The sequence below is a fragment of the Mycosarcoma maydis genome, chromosome 4 (assembly GCF_000328475.2).
Source record: "Mycosarcoma maydis chromosome 4, whole genome shotgun sequence".
NCBI lineage: Eukaryota > Fungi > Basidiomycota > Ustilaginomycetes > Ustilaginales > Mycosarcoma > Mycosarcoma maydis.
The window spans coordinates 494,476-511,130 of record NC_026481.1 but is presented as its reverse complement, the minus strand read 5'-3'; the positions used below and the strand labels follow the sequence as shown (position 1 = coordinate 511,130).

At 55.6% G+C, this 16,655-nt stretch overlaps 6 protein-coding genes across 6 annotated transcripts in view; 2 read left to right on the top strand and 4 right to left on the bottom strand.

Annotated features, from left to right (window-relative positions):
* Nucleotides 1-49: 49 nt before the first annotated feature.
* Nucleotides 50-1,393, bottom strand: UMAG_05228 (uncharacterized protein; the record flags this gene model as incomplete). Its single annotated transcript, XM_011389963.1, has 1 exon — nucleotides 50-1,393. One exon carries the CDS (start codon nucleotides 1,391-1,393, stop codon nucleotides 50-52), a length of 1,344 nt encoding a protein of 447 aa, XP_011388265.1.
* A 1,568-nt stretch (nucleotides 1,394-2,961) lies between these two features.
* Nucleotides 2,962-3,660, bottom strand: UMAG_05227 (uncharacterized protein; the record flags this gene model as incomplete). Its single annotated transcript, XM_011389962.1, has 1 exon — nucleotides 2,962-3,660. One exon carries the CDS (start codon nucleotides 3,658-3,660, stop codon nucleotides 2,962-2,964), a length of 699 nt encoding a protein of 232 aa, XP_011388264.1.
* A 3,101-nt stretch (nucleotides 3,661-6,761) lies between these two features.
* Nucleotides 6,762-7,445, top strand: UMAG_05226 (uncharacterized protein; the record flags this gene model as incomplete). The annotated part of the gene is made up of 1 exon (XM_011389961.1): nucleotides 6,762-7,445. One exon carries the CDS (start codon nucleotides 6,762-6,764, stop codon nucleotides 7,443-7,445), a length of 684 nt encoding a protein of 227 aa, XP_011388263.1.
* Nucleotides 7,446-7,790: 345 nt separating this feature from the next.
* Nucleotides 7,791-8,582, bottom strand: UMAG_05225 (uncharacterized protein; the record flags this gene model as incomplete). The annotated part of the gene is made up of 1 exon (XM_011389960.1): nucleotides 7,791-8,582. One exon carries the CDS (start codon nucleotides 8,580-8,582, stop codon nucleotides 7,791-7,793), a length of 792 nt encoding a protein of 263 aa, XP_011388262.1.
* Nucleotides 8,583-9,126: 544 nt separating this feature from the next.
* UMAG_05224 (uncharacterized protein) lies at nucleotides 9,127-13,401 on the bottom strand (the record flags this gene model as incomplete). The annotated part of the gene is made up of 1 exon (XM_011389959.1): nucleotides 9,127-13,401. The coding sequence occupies one exon, from the start codon at nucleotides 13,399-13,401 to the stop codon at nucleotides 9,127-9,129; it is 4,275 nt and encodes a 1,424-aa protein (XP_011388261.1).
* A 3,016-nt stretch (nucleotides 13,402-16,417) lies between these two features.
* UMAG_15076 (uncharacterized protein) overlaps nucleotides 16,418-16,655 on the top strand; it is a gene marked incomplete at both ends in the record, with an annotated part of 1,144 nt that continues 906 nt past the window's right edge. Inside the window, one exon of the mRNA XM_011390119.1 lies at nucleotides 16,418-16,654. Coding sequence (XP_011388421.1) covers nucleotides 16,418-16,654 — 237 coding nt within the window. The remainder of the gene's footprint in view (nucleotide 16,655) is intronic.

Sequence of the window (16,655 nt, the reverse complement as noted above, 5' to 3'; positions counted from 1 at the left end):
ATGATTGCAAACTGGCGCCAAATCCAGAATCTGCGCGAGTCCGAGAAGATCAATCGTCGAAATCCTGCGGGTTCTCAAAGTAGTACTGTACGGCCATTTCGACGTTTTTGCCACACATAAAGTAACACTCGATAGCCTTGGCCTCTGGGATGCCCATAGCGACGATCTGCTGCACACTAGCACGATCGGGCTCGTCGAGCTCTGCAAGTGTAGGAAGGTCGATATCGTCGGCTGCTGCAGCCCCGCCTGCGAGCAGCGCGAGCACGCCCTGTGGGTCATGGTTCATGGCTTCGGCGAGTTGCGGATTCGACTGGGCGATGGCGTGCACGAGCGGTTGCAGTGCGGCTGGATTCTGCTGGACAAGTTGCTGCAGTTGCGCAAGCATCGCCGGGTTGCCGAGGTCGATCACCTGTTCGCCGCTTCCGTCGTCTTCTCCCAACACACCGGCTCCACCGCCACTGCCACTGCTGTCGCCCGTGCCAGCACGTGCAGCACCTCCACCTCGCCCCGCCTGTGCAGCTGCAGCCGCCTCGAACAGGTTGCCTGCACGGCCCGCAGGCGTCGGTGTCGCTGGCGTAGCTGGCGTCGCTGCAACGCGACTACCACCCGCCGCACCAGCAGGTGCAGGCGCAGCAGGCGTACCAGGCGTTGCACCAGACGCAGGCGTCTGTTGTCCCTCCGAAGACGTCCGGGCTGCAGCTTCTGCCGCCGCCGCTGGTGGATTGACAAGGTGTTCAGGAATGCCCGTCATGAGATACTCGACGGCACGATCTGGGTTGTTGAAAGCGGCTCGCATGGCGCGTTGCACCTGATCGCGCTCGAACCCCATCTCGACCATGCTCTGCATGGCCGACTCGAGCGCACCACCCGTCAAAAAGCTGCCCGAAGTGCCAGACGGCTGCTGAGTTTGCGCGGAAGATGGCGTGGCAGACTCTGCGCTCGCCGGTGCATCAGCAGCAGCAGCAGCAGCAGCAGCAGTAGTAGTGGCGGCGGCGGTGGCGGTGGTGGCGGGGCTCGAGGAATCCGACGTGGGAACTGCAGCATCTTGTCCCTTTGGAGCCTCTGCCGCAGCACGCGCAGCGTCAGGCGCAGGTGCCAGTGCAGCTTCGGTAGGCTTTTCAGGAGCAGCAACCGAAGTGGACGCACCAGCAGTTGCAGGTTTAGGCGCCTTGGGCTTGGACACCATGACGACGAGGAAATCCTTCTCCTTGATTTTGCAATCGGCTACTGTCTTGTCATCGGTCAGGATCTTTCCCGAGAAAATGATCTTCTGAAGTTCGGGCGCATGACCCTGCTCGTTTTGGATTTTGGACTTGATCGTGCCGATGGTATCGGTGAGCTCGGCATCCAGGTGGAAATTGCCACCGGCCAACGACTTGATGAGGATCTTCATGGTGGTCAACGTGATCGGTGTTGTGATGCGTCTGGCCGGGCTATGGATGCGAGACTGGGTATGACCTGGTCGAGCGTTCTAGGACGCGTGTCTCGTCGATCGATCACGATGATGGTGGTGGTGGCGAGCAGTTGGATTCACGTTGACGGGTTTCCGATCCTGCCATACAAACGCTCAGCTAGAATCAAAATCACGAATCACGGTTCGTGCACGTGAGCAGACAGTGGACTCGCAGACTGACGCCTCGTGCCTGTGCCTTTGCGTTTTGAATCCCAAAGCACCTCACCAATGCTCGAGACGTGCGTGGCGAGTTGTGAGTGGAGGTTGCATCGAAGCAAGAAAAAGAAAGGAAGAAAAGGTACGCGTCGCCAATATTCGCATTCACAATTCACAATTCACAATTCACAATTCTTTGTGAAACTTGTATTATAATCGTCGTCTCGTATTAATCATGAATATTCGCCCGATCAATCTCACGAATCTGAATTCAAAACCAAAAGCCAGACATGAAAAGAACCACGCATCACGAAACTTGATTGCCCAAGTACAGGCTCAGAGTAGAGACACTCCTGACTGAGAGAAACATGAAAATCGTGAATCGTGAACTGCACGCTGGTGTTAAGGCTACACGCGCACTGGTGTATCTTGGTGCTAGCATACGCACACCCGCCAGCGCGTACCGATCACGTCGCTACCATCGCAACTGTGAATCGTGAATACGCTCATGACAGCGGTAGCGACGTGATCCTTCTTGTTTCCTCTTGTACGACGACCCGTAATAAACAGAATGACTCGGCAAATCAGACAATCAAGCAACGCAATTCAGCAGCGCAAACCAGTTACGAATCAATCACGAATCGAGATGAATTTGATGGCACTACGAGCGTGAACCAACGTGGGCAATGCTTAGAAGACCGAGCAAGAGTCGGGCGAGCAGGCTGCTGGGCGAAAAAGCGTGAGAGCGGAACAAGCAGCTTAGAGAACCAAGCCGGGATGGGAAAGGAAACGGACCAAGTGGGAAACGAGATGCTTTTGCAGCCCGCGGCACAAACGTCCAGGAGCGATGAGTGCTGAACAGTGCTCGAGTGCACTACGCACTGGATGCACGCTCCAGAGACGGTGCCGCTTGGCCTCTGCGAAAAGCAGCGAGAGAAGTGAGACGAGAGAAGATATATAGCTACTATAGATACAGTTTGGAGTTTGCGCAAACGAGTCTACCACGATCGAAACGGGTCGCGGCATTGAGCAGAGGGGCAAGCGCAGGACCGAGTCGGAGGATGGATGGAAGGCGGACCAGGGAGGACCAGGGAGGACCAGGGAGGACCAGGAAGGACCAGGAAGGACCAGGAAGGAACATGTTGGAAACGGAATCGCGAATGCTGGCGCTGTCGAGCAAGCTCTGTTCCGCAGCTTTGGCACGTTGACACAAACGAGATGCGCTGAAGCCGTCGTGCATGTCGTCGAGATCGCAGCACGCCGATCTCGGATCTAGCCGGTGGACGACTTAAACTCGACGACCAGCATCAACCTAGATTCAGCGTCGGACTAGTCCAAATCACCGAGACGGCTCAAGCGAGCTTGAGGAAGTATGCGCTGCGCTTTCCTTCTTCCTTGGAGTGCTGCAGGCGGACGAGCTTGTTGGCGCCGACGGTGGTCTGGCCGAGCGTGTAGGTTCCAGGGAAGTCGGGCTGGTCACCCGCGGGCAAGCCGAGGAAGTTGACGTAGTACACAAACTTGTCCTCTTCAGCAGCTGGCTGCTTGGTCAAGCTCCAGAATTGCGCGAGCTGACCGGAATCGTCTGAGGGTTCGCACTTGGCGGCGATCAGACGAGCGTCCGAATGCGCGAGCTTGTCAGCCGAAACGCAACGCTTGCCGACAAGATGAGCGGGTTGCAGACGTCCAAACGTGACCTCGGCCGCCTTGTTCGACTCGGGCTGGTAGCCCATGAACGAACTGGTGCAAGGCGTGAAGGCAAACTTCTCGATACGCGACGGTTGACCCGCCTTTTGAACGTCGAGCTGCTGGTAGCCGTCCTGGTTGCGAATACCTTCAAACGCGGCGTACACTTCGCGACCTGTGGTAGACAACATCTTGAGGTCACCGATGAAGATCGGCTGTGCGTCGCATTGAAGCACCGGTACCTCTCGCTCTTCGAACGCGACGGGCTGAGCAAGATCGTAGTTGTCGAGCACTCGAGGCAAGACCGAGGCAGAGGCACTGCCGGTGGCAACAAGAGCCGTGAGGGTAATCGCCGTGCTGAAACGCATTTTTCCCATGAGCCGTGTCCGTGTCGGATGCGCCAAGTTTTGGGCGGTGCGGATGGGTTGTTGCAGAAGCGAGGGGATGCGGAAACCGAATCAGAGGGACGTTTCCGAACAAAGTCAAGTTATATAGACGGTGTAGATGTGCGATGTGGGCTTCCGGAGAAAGCCAGGTTGCGTAACTCTGATCTATAGACGTGAATCTCACGGCCAGATGCGGGCGGCAGGGTTATGAAGAATGCACGATTCGAGCAATCTAAGGTACGTGTTGTCCAAGAACGTTGTGACCGAGAGTCCTAGCGTGTTGACTTGTGTGTGTGTGCGCGCGTATTTGTGTGATGAGCTTGTGCTGCAAGAATCAAAAGGAACAGGAGTTTGTGTGGGAATCAAGGTGCAGATGCGAAACGAGGATTTGCAGAAGCACCGAGGTGGGAATCGACAAGATAGAGGGAGGCAAGAGAGTGTTCCGAGTTGGAGTCAAAAGAGAGTGTAAGTGGGCCTAAGCGGTCAACTGTATGTTGGTGGAATAGGGGTTAAGGGGGAAGGGACAAGAGATTAAGACGGGGAGATGGTGGAGAGAGAGAGAAAGAGAGAGCGCGAGATAGAGAGAGAGGGCTAGTGTCAGGGATATATGTATTGCTTTACGTTGTTGCCGGCGAAGGCGAGGTGAGCTTTGCTGTATGGAGACTAGAAACGAGATTGATCATCGAGAAAACACAGGCTGCAGCAACGGCGCTTAGGTGCGTCGTCGTCGACGATCCGCCGATGAACAGGCCTACACGACGAGCCATGTAGTGAATACGAGAGCATGTGGCGCAGACCGGCCGGTACATTCAAGCTCAGGGGGCGGTCAGAGAGCAAGTAGAGACACAAGGATACGGGGCTCGGACTGTAGCTGCAATCCGGATCGTCAATGCATTGCAGATTGCACATAGATGCAAGACGCGCAGCTGGAAGGGAAGGATGCGAGTGCGTGCCGAGGCCGCCGACTCCGGACAGGTCGAGAAAAGGGCGGAGCAATTGACACTCCGGCCAGTTCATGCGCTGCCGTCGCTTCACATTGCGTGGCCAAACTGGAATCCGCAAAATCGACCACAGCGATGGCGTCCTCAGCTTGGACAGCCACCAGTGTATTAGGTGCTGCGACGAGCATTCTTTAGCAAGGCGGTGGTAGCCAGCGAGGTCTGCGTCGTCTGAACTTGGTTTGCAGATGGCGGGAGTGCGAACCGACGGGTGAAATGCAATCTATGAGGTCGCTTGCCTCGACCATGCGAACAGAGCCTGCTCTGCTCGAGTAAGCCAGAGGAATGCGACTAGCAGATGTCATGTGCAAAACTGCTCGAGATTAGCATAACTTAGCGTAGCGTGGCCTGACGTGGCGTGGCGTATATATGTGCCTCACCAGCAGCAGCCGAAACCGACGCGTCCTGTTCAAGACGGCCGCAGGCTAACTTAAGGCGAGCGTGGGTATGCAACTTGCCTGCTTTGGAATTCCCATTTTTGTTCGCGTTGGGCAGTTTGCAGACATGAGAGGCAGCCAATCACGAATGTTGGACTCGCGGTTGGCGTGCCTCTGTTCTACATTCAAAGAAACTTGCCATGGCTGCGCTTTCATAAAGGCTGATACGGATCATATTGCAAGGTGCACATGGTCTTGGGGGCAAACTAGGTGGAAGTGGGCTTCTGTCCTTGATCGAGGCGCGGTTGCTTTGCGACATTTGTGATGGATAGCGGTGATTTTCCGAGCATGACCAAGATGCACATCGGTGGTGGCGGCGATCAAGGCTGGCTTCAGACTACAGAGTCTGACGATGGCAGCCGCATTCCGCCATGCAGCACGAAGGTAGCTCAGGAATGTGAATCGTGATTTGTGAATCGTGAATCACAGAATGTCGTCGACGCGTGACAGATGCTGGTTGGCTTCAGGGTCCATTCACGGTTATGAAGCTATTCACGATTCGTGCCACGCACCACGCCGGCGTTGAACGTCCGCTCGGCGTTTGTATGCATCCAACTCCGAGTGACCCGAGCGCTGCGGTGACGGCGTCTTTGCATATATGGTATATATGTTGATGCATTCTGCTTGGACTCTGCTTCGCCGTATTTGCTACTCCCACGCAAACAGTGAGTGAGTGAGTGAGTCACTTTGCTTGCTCGAACTTGCCGATCTTTGACTTGCCCAGGCTCAAGCTGGGAAAATGATCACGTACAGTCTTGAGTATGTATCACTGAGCTAATAATAATCAAGATATATATAAACCACGTTGAGACACCGAGAGAAATCACGAATGCGTGATCCGTGGCGCTGTCCGTTTTTGTAAGGACGTGCGATCTCACACCCCCAGCTGTTCGACGCTGCTGTTGTCAGTCACGTGAGGGTCGCTTCGGATTCGTGATTGAAAAATCGGGGCTGCGCAATTACGATTCAAATCGCGGGCAACATGACGTAGCTTTTCCAAGACGCCGACATACGACTCACGCCTGAAACCTCGTCGACGCTCAACGCTCACGACTCTCGCAGTTTGTCCAGCTGAGCGTGGGACGGACGTGGTTGACTGATCACGCACTGATTGCCTCCACACGATGCAGCACGCTGGACCAACCTCGTCATATGACAGAAGAGCACACGTGATACTGTTTCCGCACAGGCAACGCTCAGGCTCAGCCGCTTGTGGTGCGTCTCGTCGAGGTGCAACCAGTGTACGAGCTGTTGGCAGCACACATGCTCTCACACTGTCCAAAACCATGAAGGCAGCAAGAAGCGGGAATCGTGAATGATTCACGATTCGTGATTCATCCTTGATGCAAAGGCGCAGGCTTAGTGGCCTCATTCACACATTTACTTTTCGGCTGCTTCACCGCCTGTGTAGCCCGCTGTGCTTGCTGGGCGACGGTTGCCGAAGATCGTATGAGCTAGCACTGCGAGTGGAGCTTGCTCAACACAAGAATCGACTGCGTATCGACAAAAGAGATCGCAGAGCGAGAGATTCATCTTGTTGATCCGCAACCATCCATCCATTCGTACTGTGTGACGCAGCTTGTTGATCCGCAACCATCCATCCATTCGTACTGTGTGACGCAGCTTGTGCGTCAAAGCTTCGCTCACAATGGAGACCTCGAAACGTCAAGATGGCGTGGACGCAATTTCGTCTCGCAGCAATCCGGCGCACTGGTACGCATATGCGTCGTCTGCTTTCCTGATCTCACTTTCGCTGCCGTTGCTTCTGTTCCCACGACTGCTTCTGCTGCTCTCCACGCCACGAGGCGCGGTCGGACAGCCTAACACGTCGTCTGATCAAGATGTGATGTCGGCCATCGGACCTCAGCTCACCCCGCTCGAACGCTACGGTTCGTACGCCAACGCGATCTCGATGCTCGCCATCGCGGCTCTTCTACTCGTGCTCTCTGGTGCGATCCCCGTGACCACGGCTCCAATGCCCGATTCAACCTCGGATGGAAAATCGCCGTTTCGAATTCCCAGCGTGTTTGTAACCACCGTCTATTTTGGCGCTAACGCCTTCACCGCTTGGTCGTCGGCAGGCTCGGCAGGCTCGGCAGCTTCGGCAGCTTCAAGCAAGCACGTCGATCCCGCCACATTGGGCATCGGAACGTTTGGAAAACTCGTAGGCTTCGCGCATGCAGGCTTCGCGTTTTGGGGACTCGGCGTCTTCATGTTCGGCAACGACCTGACGCGAAACAAGAAAAAGGCGGGCGACTCCAGTGCACACGACAAGAGCGTCAGTAGTTTCCCGTTCAAAAATCAATATGCCAGCCAACAGAAGGCCAAATAGACGAGCTTGATCTCGGAGCATGTATCACTGTATCCTCGTCGGGCTCGAGCTTATAGCTTCGAGCTTCGAGCTTCGAGCTTGGCTAGTGTTAGCTTTGCTGTCGATAGCTCAGTCGCTTGTACTTTTGTAGTTTCGCACCACTGATCGCTGATCGCTGATCGCTGCGTCAATGAAAAGGTTCTGCACTACCCGTCTCTTGCTTTTCCATCTTGCCAAATGTGAGTAGGTTGTATTACAAGAGCAAGCGCTGGTCATGTTTGTACAATACAGTTGGCTATAACCTGTAGCTGTGCTTCCTTCTGCGACAGCCAGCTGCAAGCTAGGGCGTAAGATCGAGCGTCCAACTCAAGCCTTGATCTTCTTGTCTGCATCCGTCAACGCGCCGTCGTCGCGCGCGTTGCGCTTGCGTTTCTTTTCCTCATCAAGCTCGCGCGCCTCGTTGACCAAGCCGAATCTCTCAGCGCGCTTTTTCGCCTTCTCCTTGTCCACTTGCAATTGCGCGAATCGAGCCTTGTTCTCTTGTTCGGTATGCACTGGTGTTGTCTTGTCTGAACTCTGCTTGGTCGGCTTGGCGGGTTTTGCCGGTCTGGATCCGAGCGGTTGCATGAGCTTGGCCACGTTGGCTTGGTCTTCGGCGTCCAGGCCGAACTTGATGGCGCGTTCCAGTTTGCGTTCCGCCTCGCCGAGAGGTTGGCCGAACTTGGCCGCTCGCTGCTTGCGTTTCTCCAGTTCGACGATAAGCGCTTGACGGTGCGCTTCCGCCTCGGGCTGTGGAGGCGCTTCTACTGGTGATCCGTTGTTGACTTGTGCAGGAACGGATGCGACAGGTGCGACAAATGCGGCCACGGGCGCGGGCGCGGGTGCAGACGCGGATGCTGCCGGCAACGCTTCTACCGCTACCGCTGCCGGGGCTAGTGCTTGTACCGAAGTCGCAGCGGGTGTCGGAACCGCTTCTGCTGCTGCCGCTGTTGCTGCTGCCTCTGTCTCTTGCTCTGCTCCACCAAGTGAAGCTGTAGCACTTGGGTTCTCCAACAACCTCTGGATCAAATCCGGCTTGTTACCCGAGACCAACAAGCCAGCCGAGGTGAGCAACGCCTTCAGGTCGGTCACTCTCAGCGCTTGAAGTTTGGTCTCCATTCCGATACCGCCTTGCTTAAGAGATCCAGCTGAACAGCCCGGTGTGAATCCTTTTCAACGCCACTTGATGCTACCGCGTCACGCACGAGCCGCTTACTAACCAAGCGTCGAGAAGCTATATCTTGGAACGAGTATCTGAAGATACGAGACGAGATGGCTCCTGGCTTCGCGTTGCAACTTCCAATACCAGTTGCGTTGGATATTGTGGCGTGTTGGTAGTCTGAATACAACCACCATGCGCGCAAACACGAAACACGAACCTACTCTTGACTTTCACCGCCACTCTACGCACGGACAACAGCGCCCTGAATTCCAAGCGCGTCTCGCAGAATCGGCATTCCAAATCACCCGATCGATCGGGGTTCGGCTCGCATCACACACGACATAGACCAACTTGAGTCAAGTTAGTCTGTGAGTGCCTCTCTTCGACTTTGTTCACATCTCTACTCTGAGTCGTTGGTAACACTCGATTTCAATCACGAATGAAATTTTGGATACTACGTGCTACAAAGCACCATTCGTATCGCCGCTATCGAGACCAAGACTAGCCACCAAGCGCAACCTCGATACATCCCCCTAACTCAGCCCTTGGCTCGACCAGCTCGGGATTGAAATACTCAATGAGCTCCCTGTAAAGTTTCGTGCGCTCCACGTACAGCGAGCTTGGCCTACCTTCATCCTCCCTCACATGAACCGTAGGTAGCGTCCTCGCCGCAGCTACCTTCCTGTTGCGATGTTGCAGCACCTGCGACGCGGAGAGCATCATTTCGGAACCAGCGTCATCTCCGCTCATGAGCGACGAAACGGAGCTGGCCAGTTCGGCTTCGTCTGTCTCAGCCTCTTCGCGTGTGCGTTTAGATCCTGCTGCGCCGCTCCACACGTCTGTGCTACCCATGTTAACGTTTGGGTTGAGAGGCGATGATCCGATGCCCCCGCTGCTGACGCCACGATCGGCCGCAACGAGCGTTTCGTCCGCTGAGATGAGGTCGCCTGCCAAAGAAGGCTTGCGTCCAGCTGATGCGCCGTCATTGCTGACGCTACCCATCTCAGCGTTCAAGAGATGCGACATGAGTCGACGGAAGAGGCGCGATTCCCATTCGTCCGAATGGTCCACCACCGCTCCCACCTCGGTCTGCAGGTACATCAGCGCTTCGAGACCTAGACGCGGTCCACCGTCCAGAACAAAGCCGGGTTGAGTCGCAGCAAGTGATGGTGATGATGAGGATGCTGATGCTGATGCTGTTGCTGCTGTTGCTGCTGCTGTTGCTGTTGCTGTTGCTGTTGCTGTTGCTGTTGCTGTTGCTGCTGCTACGGCTGCAGTCACGTCTTCGTCCGAGTCGTTCAACGTCGGTGCCAGGTTGCGAGTCATCTCGAGGAATCGTTGTCTTCTCACGCGGAACTTGGCTCTGCGCAGAATCTCGCCCGGAGTGGGACGGAGCAAAGTCAGACGCCAAAAATCATCGAGGCGATACGATCGATCGGAAGCGTCCTCGGGGTTGCCTCCATGCAGGTAGTAGACCTTCTTACGGTCGTCAAACACCAGCTGTGCTGCGTATCTCGGCTGCGGTTCTGTCGCCTGCACTGCATTGGCCGCACCTGTTCCACTTTGGCGCCTTGCGCGGGTAGAATTAGCCGTAGATGGGCTGGTGATGCTGGATGTGGCTGCTGCCGGATGCGCCGAGGCACCGCCGAGAGGCTCCAACGTATTCTGCCCAGCATACGCGGTCCAGCTATTGGTGGATGGCTCGAGGGGCATCTCCTCGTCGTCGGTGTTAATCTCGTCCGAGTAACTCGGCAGTGCTTGCAGAGGACCGGATTCGGGAACTTGGTCTCCCTCCAGCTCACCGTCGGCGTCGAGGCCAGCCGTAGAACCAAGCGCCGCGTCATCGCTACCGTAAAGTCCTAGCGCTTGCGTATTGGCCAGCGCGCCAGTGATAGCTTCCGAGGCAAACTCGGAGCGCTTGCCGCCTTCGTACTGATACACCTTGCGCCATGATGATCTGGGGATGCTATAGATCCAAAATGCACTTCTCTTTCGTTCATTGCGACTGCCAATGAGTCCGATAAAGACGCTGATCTCTCGAGCCGCAACGTCGATCGTAGCTCGTTGGGTGAAAGCAGCCTCGGGACCGTTGTGCGCCGTGTTGCGCGACACTTCTCGAACAGCGCCGGTAGCCAAGTTGTACGTGTACATGTCGGCCAAAAACGTCGCCGAGGCACCGCGCTGACCTCCGAGGATCCAGATCTGGCGCGTGTGCGAAGGCGAAATGCCAGACGCACCGGGACGGCCGCTGTCGAGCAGCATGCTGTGTCCGGATCGGCTGAGGATCTTGGCGCCATTGGAAGTGCGATCGTCAAAGAGAAAGGTCCAGCTACGTTGAATGATATCGTAGCGCCACATGCCGCTGAACTCAAACTTGGCCGGGTCGGGATCGGTGACGCGGCCACCAAAGACGTACATCATCTGGTCCTGTGCATCAATGACGAGACCGTGGTCAAAGATGAGTTTGGGGCCTCCGTCAGCGTAGGTATCGGTGCTGAGCCTTTCCCACTTCTCTGAACGAGTCGAGAAGCGGAAAAAGTCGGCTTCGCGACCCGGTGGAGACGAGAGGGAAGGCGGTCGCTGCTGTGAGTCGGATCGTACGCTGTTGTGAAGACGCGAGGAAGCTCTTGACGATCTTGCGGTTGAGTCCGCAAAGCTACTGCTCGTGAGTAAGGGCGAGGCTTCCGAGTTGGACGCTGGCGCCGGTGTGGATCCAGCCGAGACTGCCCCGCGCGCGGCTGATGCTCCGCGTGATGTAGTCGTCTGGTCCACTTGGCCGAACGCCTCGATGGGCGAGTCTTGGGGTTGTATCAAATAGTCATCCAAGTTCATGTGAATGTCGCGAGTGATCGACTCTGGATAACGCGCGAGAAAGTTGGCGCGTGTGGTGCGTGCGGTGGAAGAGGAAGGCGTCACAGGAGGCGGTGCTGCCACCGCCGCCGAGGAAGAGTTGGAAGAAGAGTTGACAGCGGGGCGAGTGGTGTGGGCGATCGAGTCGGCTGGCATTGCCTCGGATTGGTGGACGCTTTCGTAATCAATGTAGCGACCGAGGAGGTAGATGCATCCGCTCTTTTCGTCGAGACACATCTTGTGGCAGCTTCTCGGGCTGGGACCGCCTTGCAATTGGGTGTCGGACGAAATCAGGCGCCACCGATTCTCGCCGACGTGGTAGGCCCACAGGTCGGAAAGGTCTCGCTGACCGTCCCATCCGCCAAAGAGGTAGGCGATGCCTTTGTCTGCATCAAAGACCATGGCATGGCCACCCCTTCCTGAGGGTGCTGCGGAGGATTTGGCAGCAGGCTCGGAGGAATGGGAGTGGGAGTGGGAATGATGGAGCGAGATAGACGCCAGAGGATGAATTTGGGACCAGCTGGCTTTGGGAATCTGGCGGGAGATGTAGGAAGAGAACATGGACTTTTGCCATGGCTGCGTCCATACACCGCTGCGGGAGAGGGTTGCGATCAAAGGCGATGCTAGACCAGCGCCAGTTGCGCCTGGAGAGATGGGTGTAGACGAGCCGCTGTGAGTAGTGTCGAGGAGGTCGCCGTAGGCAGCGCGATTGAGACAGAGCTCGACTTGGTCCCAGCTACCGCGTCGAACGAGCGCATCAAAGAGTGTGGTGAGGAGAGGATGCTCAAAGGGGCGGTGTGGACTGTAGGGGAGCAACTTGGGCTGTTGTGGTGCAGCGTCTGAGTGCGTTGGGGGTGCAAGGCGGGAAGACTGTAGCAAAGCTTGAAATGCGGTGTGGTGACCGTGTTCTCGAAGGTGTTTGAGAATGAGACGCGTGGCGGTGGATTGTCGATGGTTTTGGTAGCTCTGTGCGACACGGGAGACGAGGAGAGGATCGCTGACGCCGGCGAGTGCGACATGCCAGATGGAAAAGTTGTAGTTGGGCGTGTGAGCGGCGAGGGGGACAATCTTGATGTATCGAACGGCAAATGGGACGGCATTGCCTGTGTTGACGAGCGCGTTTGTGGCCGAGCGACGATCCGGTTCGCCGTCTGCGGGGAGCAAGGTGGAGGATTCGATCGAGGAGCCGGAACCGGAGCCAGTGGCGGCATCTTCGAGCCATCGTAGTTCGAACGTCTCGGGGATGGCGTCATTCTTGAGTCCACCACGGAGGAGACGCTTGCTTGCTGGTGGACGACCGTTGAGCGAGAGCGAGGGGAGGAGGCTGTCGATGCTGGTGGCGCCGTATACTTTAAAGTCACGAAGATTGCAAGGATGCGGCTTGTGATACTTGCCAAACGTGATGGATCGCACAACGCTGAGTTTTTCGAGTTTGAGGACAATGTACTGCTTGTGGGATTGGGCTGGAATTGTACCAGCCGCCGCTACTGTGACGGTGGCTGTCCTGCGACTTGATGCGGATTGAGAGGCGCCGAGGGTGGCAGCCGAAGCCGTAGAAGAGGGAGAAGAAGTATGGCTCGAGTTGGAGGCAGGCACGAGGTTGGGCGTGGATGCAAGCGCTGGGTTGGACGGGTTGGCGAGGTAGCTGGAAGGGTTGACGCCCATGGCGGTGGCAGTGGAGGAAGAGGAGGTGGTAGCGGCGGTGGGTACGGAGAGGGCCGAGTTGGCAGCGTGCTGAGAAGAGCCGGACCATCTCGAGTACATTTCGTGTGGACGATTGTGAAGGATGTTGGTGGGATGATAGGTGCCTGACCAGGAGGATGCCTGAGCTATGGTGTACTTGAGCGGAGCGTTGGTCAAGCTGAGCAGCTGCTGAAGTGGAGCCGTGTCATGGTTGGTATCCATTGCGACACTGGTGGACGCCATGGTAGCCACTTGCAATGATTCGATGGTCGAAAGGGATCAGGAGCAGGGTGGAAAAAGAGCGGTAATGTTGGTGGTAATGGCACCCCTCGGCACGGCACAGCACGGCACAGCTCAAGAGCAGCTGGACTGGGGAGGATGGTGGCAGTGAGGACGAAAGCGAGTGGGGTAAGCCGAATGACCGAAATGTTGGTACTCGTGACTATAACTTGGCTACAATCGTGAATCGTGAATCGTGAATCGTGAATCGTGAATCGTGAATCGTGAATCGTGAATCGTGAATCGTGAATCGTGAATCGTGAATCGTGAATCGTGAATCGTGAATCGTGAATCGTGAATCGTGAATCGTGAATCGTGAATTACGAACATGTACAGTCACACCGAAGCACATTCGACACAGCTCGAGCGGCTCAACATTCACGATTCACAGATTGTGATTCACGATGGGTGATTCTGTGATTGACTCGTTTCGACTTTAACACGGAAACGGATGCGTCGTTTCTGGCTGGCAGTCGTGAGGAATTCACGATTTACAGTACTCGTGACTCACGACTGTAAGTTAGCCGCGTTACACGCGTTGACATGCAGTCACAGTGGACAGTGCAGTACAACAGCACAGTTGTAGAAAATCACCCAAGTGTTGCACGTCGAGCTTGGTTCGCACGACGAAACACAGGTGAGCCTGTTCTGGTGAACAGTTGGTGAGTTGGTGAGTTGGTGAGTTGGTTCGGTTGAACGGTCCGTGCGGTGACGGATTCACGATTGTCAATCACCAACGGCGAAGAATCAGTCGGTGAATCGTGAATCGTGAATTGTGAATGTGGAGCGCGAAATGACCCAACGACGACACACGACGCGTGTGGATGCGTGACTGACGAGAAGCGAGCGATGGCGTAGGTGATTCACGATTGCAGGGTCCTTGCTGCATGCACATCGTGGATCAGCTGCTGTCTAGTTGATCGCTTGCGCAACGTCGGCGAGACGTCAGCCTGGACGAGCGAGCAAGCACATCAGAGCGCCATTGCCAATGCACTTTACAGACACTGGCGCTGGTGCTCCATCTAGCTCCAGTCGACTATCACAAATCCACTCAAAGACATGACTCACAGACTGATAGAGAGAGAATCGTGTCAATGCAGCGTTTGCCAAAGTGCAGCCAATCACAGAGTGCGGGATTCACAAAGAGCAAAGTGAAGCCACCTGTGAACAATCGGGCATAGTTGGAAAGCGCCATCTCGATTCCACAGCCATCGACGTTTTCCAGCGCACACATGTTTGAGAAAATTCGCCGACGTTGAAACACAAATCACCGTTTCGACGCCGATCCGCTCCGTTTAGTTTGGTTTGGTTTGGTTTCGATTCGGTTCGGTTCGGTTCAGCTCGGTTCGATTGGTTCAGATCCGCTGCGTGACTGAGTGGCAAGGTGCAAGTGTTTGTTCTCGTTGACGTTGCTAAGTTACTCGTGATGGATGAGAAACCGTCGTTGACCCGGATGCGCTCTCACCAGCTCGTGACTTGGAATTTTTGTTAAATGTTTCGAAACCATCAAAGCGAACCAAACAAAATTCAAAGCGAAAAAACAACCAATAATTTTTTTTAAAGAAAAACTACCTTTTGCTAGTTATTGCCTATCAATACTACTGTAACTGTGCTGGATTGTACAGTCTGTGAGCATTCACGATTGTGAATACGCCACCCTCGCGACTAGACGCAGTGGATCGTGGACCGCCATTGTCTGGTTCTTGGCGCACTGAGGCGAATGGCCCGCGACATCAGGTCGAAAGCCGCACATCGAGCACCCGCATGTTGCCTCGCAGCGCGCCGAGGGTTGTACCGTACAGTCCGCGACATACATGATAGTGTGTCGTGGGTTGTGGCGGCGGGCGGAAACCGCAGTCACGAATGACATGATATGGGTGATTAGAATATAGCACGGTAGACGAAATGGATGCGGAATGAAACGCTTTCCGGGGTTTGTAGTTTAACCTGTGGTACCACCGTAGATGGCCGTGATTTGTGCGTGATTCGTGATTCGTGATTCGTGGTTGACGATTTACGATTTGATTGCCGCACGCCCCGGTCGAACAAGGCGCGTTTCGGATCTTGAGCGGAGTAAATTGTAAATAATCAATATCAATAAGATAATCATACTACTTATAATATTAATAAATACTCGTGACTCACGACTGTACGTTACTACAAGTTATAAGCGTGGGAGCGCAGTGACGCAGCAGCAACCGAGTGAGTGAGTCAGACAGCCAACAACGCCAACTGCGGCGTCTTTGGTCGAGTTTTCTTCCGTTTGGCTGGGTGCTGCATCCGACGCGAGAAAGTTGTCGTCAGTTGTCGTTGGTCCGTCACTTGACTCAAACGCCCGTTGACCTTTGTTTGGCCGTCACGGGCCGAATCAGGGACCGCGCACCACGCACCACGCACCACGCACCACAGACTACGGACTACGGACTACGGATTGCGGATTGCGGACCACGGACCACGAACGGCGACTCACGACTCTCTCTCTCTCTCTCTCTCTCTCTCTCGGCTGATGAAGCGAACCTATCATGTATCCTTCCTTACGTTGCCAATCCTGAAGTTTGTCCATCATCCACGATCCGTACACGGTACCGACACCAGTCGTGATTCACCCGCAAGCCACTCATTCACATCCGGTTCTATATACGTCGTACAATCTCGCGGCCATCGCACTCGTGACTGGTTATCTGATTACCGCAGCCACTCTGTCGTGTCTGCTCGGTTGCCACCACACCGGCTTCTGATCGTCGTTCCCCCCTTTCTTGACCGCCACTTGCTTTTGATCTGCGCCTCGGTCCTTGTTACACACACATCCGCTACCTCGCGTCGCCTGTCATCTTTTGCTCTGTGTACTGTCTACAACCGTACACATCGCCGCACCACAAGTTCGCTTCCTCTTTCCACTGTATTGGAAACTGGCTCCGTCCCTCGATGCAGATATCGGCAGTGAACCCCACTTCTCGGTTGGTCTCTGTATGATTCCACCATGCTGCCCCACGGACGTGACAACAGCACCCACCCCTCCTCGGCGCGTCGTCCCGTCTCGGACAAGGAAGAGATGGCAAGAGCGGCTCTTCGCTCCCTCTCAGGGCCCAGCACCAGCCCAACGTCCAATGATGCCCCCTTTCTGCCACGTCCGCCCCAACCTTCCCCTTCGTACGCACCCGCACCTGGCCCGTCGCAGCCCTCTTACCGCCAATTCGCTCACGCCGCTAGCCGTCACT